The sequence below is a fragment of the Penaeus vannamei genome, chromosome 24, assembly GCF_042767895.1.
Source record: "Penaeus vannamei isolate JL-2024 chromosome 24, ASM4276789v1, whole genome shotgun sequence".
Lineage (NCBI taxonomy): Eukaryota > Metazoa > Arthropoda > Malacostraca > Decapoda > Penaeidae > Penaeus > Penaeus vannamei.
The window spans coordinates 7,348,113-7,353,112 of record NC_091572.1 but is presented as its reverse complement, the minus strand read 5'-3'; the positions used below and the strand labels follow the sequence as shown (position 1 = coordinate 7,353,112).

At 39.9% G+C, this 5,000-nt stretch overlaps 1 protein-coding gene across 21 annotated transcripts in view; it reads left to right on the top strand.

Annotated features, from left to right (window-relative positions):
• The window catches only part of LOC138866221 (roquin-1-like), a 55,992-nt gene that overhangs the window by 25,806 nt on the left and 25,186 nt on the right, over window positions 1-5,000 (top strand). For 12 of the 21 annotated variants that reach the window (XM_070138356.1, XM_070138355.1, XM_070138354.1 and 9 more), the window contains 2 exons: window positions 1-1,517; window positions 3,858-4,124. The exon at window positions 1-1,517 is cut by the window's left edge and continues 10 nt beyond it. In XM_070138356.1, the coding sequence (XP_069994457.1) occupies window positions 1-1,517; window positions 3,858-4,124 (1,784 nt within the window). The other 9 variants (XM_070138365.1, XM_070138359.1, XM_070138366.1 and 6 more) reach the window with 2 other exon arrangements.

Sequence of the window (5,000 nt, the reverse complement as noted above, 5' to 3'; positions counted from 1 at the left end):
TAGCACTTCAGAGAACAGGTGACCCTGGACAGCTATCCTCCCTCCGGCCTCAGCTGGAATTACTGGCAGCACTAGATCCCTCTCCTGATGCACCACCCCCAGGATGGGAGCCTTGTGCAGCTGCAATGGAGGCTGTACGAGCTGTTGTCACAGGACTTGTCCACTTCATACAGCACCACGGTAATAGGAAGTTACCAGATGCACATCATCCACACAATGCTAAATACAAGACAAGCATGTGCCGGGATCTGACACAAAGAGGGGGTTGTCCAAGAGGTAACAACTGCACTTTTGCGCATTCAGAAGATGAGCTTGAGAAGTATCGAAACAGGAGTCGGAAACATGGCAAAGGCATTCCTCAGCCACCTCCAACACCTGCAACAAAGTTGCAGCCTCCTCCTGCACAGACATACCAACAGCTGTCACACCCCACACAACCACAACAACCTCAGCAACAAAATGTTGATGCTGTTATTGCCCCCAACAATGGAGAATGTGTTGCTGTTCCTGTCATACAAAAGGCTCTTCCTGTTGAAGAAATTCCCCAAGCAGGTGCAGTGCCACCAGCCCCAGCCTCATTTGACCCAAATAAGTTTGTTTCTATTCAGCCTCACACTCAGGCAATGTCAGTCCTGCCAGCTCCCACACCAGCTCCAGCCATTGTGCAACCTGCTTTGGCAGCAACACCACTCTATGCAACTCCAGTTGCAGAATATACCTATAGTTCTTTTCCTTGCCAACCACCGGTATTCGCACAGCCTACTCCTGGGCCACAACCTCTTCAATCAGCAGCAGCAGCAGCAGCAGCGGCAGCAGCAGCTGCTGCTGCCGCTGCTGTCTTCCCTGGTCAGCCTACAGCTATTTTACCAGATATGTATGGCTCCAATCCACCAGTGTTAGTCAATACAACACCTGTATATAATATTCATGGTCCAGGAAGTGAATTTTGCATTCCAGTCGCTAATACCAGCTCCAAAGGAACAAATTCCTCTCCCCTTTCAACCTGGTCTGAAAGTACAACTACTACAAGCAGTGCTTCATCTATGTCTGTTGTTTCAAAGATAGCCAACAAATCTATAGAAGAACTGAAGGAAAGGAAGGAAGCTATATTGAATCAACTCGAAAACATTGTTGGGAAGGAAGCAACCAATCGTGTTGCCACAGAAATTGCAAATGGTGAGGAGCCAATCAAGTCCCAGGAGTTCACATCCACATACAGCATATGGACCTCTGGTGCTAACTTTTACAATGTGCCTAAAATGGTAGAGAAGAACTACGACCCATCGACTGGCTACCGCACTGACATAGCAAAGAAAGATGAGGCCAACCCCAAGAGGAAAGATGACTTTATCCCATTCGACCCTCCGATAGTCAGTCGCTTTGGGCCCATCTCGAGAATGTCAAGATCAGTGATCCGACCTTCCAACCCCATTCAGGTATCTGCAAGTAATACCACTGAACCTGCCACCACACCCACTGTAAGAAGACCAGTCCCTGCAATTTCACCCATGCCACAGGTGATTGTAGCTAAAAAGTCAAAGTAAATAAGTATGCAAAGCTGAAAAAATAGGATACTAATAGCATTTTTCAAAGATTTCAATCTAATTTTGAGTGTCAATTTTTTTTTTCAATGGTTCTTAATCTTAAATACAATGGGTTGGGTGTCTGAGGGTACAGGTGTTTTCCATTTTAGTAAATTTGTTTGTGAAAAAGAAAGAATGAAGGAGTAAGCAGAAGAGAGAGAGAGTCTGCAAGCAGGCAGCCAAAATTTGATATACAAGAAAAGGTGGGTTAAGAGTGAAAGTAAATATGTAATGATTGGCAGAGAGAGTGAATGAGTGAGAGGGATAGTGAGGAATGTATCAATGAAGAAAACAATAGATGAGGTATTCTTGAATAACACATAGATGTAAGAAAGAGAATGTACATACACATCTGAAATATCTTGGTTTGTGTGAACTAAATTTTTTGTATTATGCTTCATGTCTTGCTTACTGTCTTAGCCATACCAGTCTTGGAGGTCAACAGTATGATGTTTGCCACTCATATGGAGCATCAGCTTGCACAGTCTCCATCATCAGCACCTTTGGAGAGGAAGCATTAATTGATCTCCATTTGTTGAGTATATTATTTTATGTTCTCTTTATGAAGGTATGAAATAACACAATTTTTAAAGTCTCCATAAATATCACATAGATACTGGTTATTTGTCTTCACTTGCATACTTTCCTTTAGCAATGGGTATGGCTGGTCAGAGAGCAGCTGGGGCACTTTGTGTTTTAAGGAACAGATGTGATGATGGGCAGAGCCAGAAAGTCAAGCCAGTAATTCATATAAGGTGATATAGACACAGGTGAAGACAAGAAATAAAGATTGACAAATTTTTAAATTTGGGATACTATTGACAGAGGGATTGAAGAGAACAGTTTTAGAAATGTTTCTTAATTTTTACTTTTATTAATGATACCAGTTGCAATATAAATTTTGAATTGTTGCCTTGTCCCCATTTGTTACATAGCTTAACACAACACTAAGACTTGTAATTTCACTCAAAGATTGAAACCTATGCAACTACACTCATAATCTCACTCAGAAATGAAGCCTTTTCAACCATACTTACAATCTCATTCAAGAATGAAACCTGTGCAACAATCTTTCTGAAAGTGTTACATTTATCCTGTAGTGATTAGCTTCTGCCACCCTCACTTAACCCATTGGTTCTAGGTGCCTCGTGGCTTGTATGTGGGCCAAAATAAGGGCATTTGGCTTATTTAAGTGTTCTCTTGGTTGTGTGGTTTGTAGGCCTAGCCCAAACATTTATGTGCAATTTCAAGGCTCCTTGGCTCCTCTTTGCAGTGCTAGAACATCTTATCCTCTATACATTCTTTTTGCTGCCTTGCCATTTTCTGAGGTATATATTTGTCATTTGTTGTGGTGTATCAAGAACAGAGACAAAGTTTTATTTGTGTTATTTTTTTATTATTTTCATGTTCAATTTTCCCTAACACCCTGCACTGTTGGTCAAGGCAGGCAGAAACAGGATCCTGACCATGGAAAGAGTGTCCTCCATGGAGCTGATGGATAGTTTACAGATAGTACATTCCACCCTCATTTACTGGTGGAAATAAAGCGAGATCCCCTTTGTAAATACCCAATGAATCTAATTTCCAACTGTGAGCTTTGTGTCACTCAGCAAGAGTATCATGATAAAACCTCCCTGTCACCCTGGCCCTCAGCCAATATTTTACATAACAATGCATATCCTTCACCTCCCTCTCAGCCAAAAAAAATCATGATTAGAAATCCCTATCACCTGGAGCCCACAGATTAATGTTTTCACAAACATAAGAAACTCCTTTACTTAAACAAGCACATGCAAAACAAAATTATTCTAGATACTGTACATTATGTAACACACTAACTAGACAGAGCAAAATGCACCTGTTTATTTCTGTAGCATTGTTTGGGGCAGAGCCTCTCTATATCAAACAAGCACAGACTCATTCAAAACTGCATATCATCAAGTTAAAGTTCTCATTGCCTTGAGACTTAAGTTCAGCTGTAAAGGGTTGAGACCCCTTCTCCCTCTTTTTTAATCATCTTATTATATAATGTTTGTGCAAGTAGCAGCTGAGTTTATTTGCTGTTATTTTTATTAATCATGCTTTCTTTGATCTCAGAGTGCCTCATATTCTGGTTAAGGAGGTTTACAGGCAAGCAGTAACACCTGAATGGGGAGATGTAAATGCTTTTCCACTAAGATAACCAGACCACTGCATTGTTGGCTTATGATCAACAAGTGAGCCCAACATATAGATAAAAAGCAGAATAACACAAAAGAAGTTGCTTTCTTACAGGTTGTCTATCAGCCTGGAGGCTATACCCTAGGGTTCATGGCATACACTCCTACGCCCCTTGACCACATGAACACAGTGGGTCATGGGATCCTCGACCCCCCGCACTTGCACATGTCCCAGCTGGAGCCCTCGGGAATGAGACCAAGTGACCCTGTGCCCAACACCTATGATGGATTAAATCCTGCGGATCAGGAGGATTGCTTCAGGCAGCAGCTCAACTCTGTCACAGAAGGGATCGAAACCATTATGGTGAATGCGCATTCAGTGGTGAGTTGCTTTTGAACCTCCTGATTATTATGATTATTGAAGTTGTCTTTCATGTATATTTGATTTCATTAATTTGTTTAATTTTTTAAAAAAGTAGTTGTTTTTTTTGTTAGAATTATTGCTGATTTTTATATTAATGTAATCTACTTTTTTTCAGTTAGATTAATTTCCAAATGTAGTAGTGTAGTAGAATGGTATTTGATAATTTTTTTTTGCAGTTTTGAAAAACTGTATTTTTTATTCAAATGACCTAAAAGAAAAGAAGCTTCAGTTCTTTATCTGAAATAGAGCACTGAATAATCAGTCCATAATTACCAAAGGAATATTCAGTAAAACAAGACCCTATATGACCTCACCTGATTTCCCCATTTCTTGAATTTTTGTGAAAAATATTATTTTTTAAGGCTTTTGATATTGATACTATCATTATCATTGTAGACCAGTGTTGTCCAAACATTTTTGCCTATTGTACCCTTTATTACCTACTTGCACTGTTACGTACCCCCCCACCTCCCCTCCGTCCACCATGGCTAAACAAACTGTTTTATTTAGGATAATGCAAATAATATACTGATTATGAAAAGACTGTGCATGCGTGTGTGCATGTTCCTTGTTTGTTCATCTCCTTATGATCCATGTTGTGGACAACCCTGTTATAGACCATATGATTGATATAATATTAACAATACTTTTAGATCCACGAAATTAAAACTGTTTTATCCTCAATTTGAATATGTATATTTTTTTCTACTTGTGCTCATTTGTTTAGCTTTGATTTCATAATGTGCTGATTATTAGGGCTGGCATTTTTAACTTTTTAATTGTATGGAGTTCATTATGGTTTTTCAGATTTTTTGTTGGAGGAGAAGTGTATAA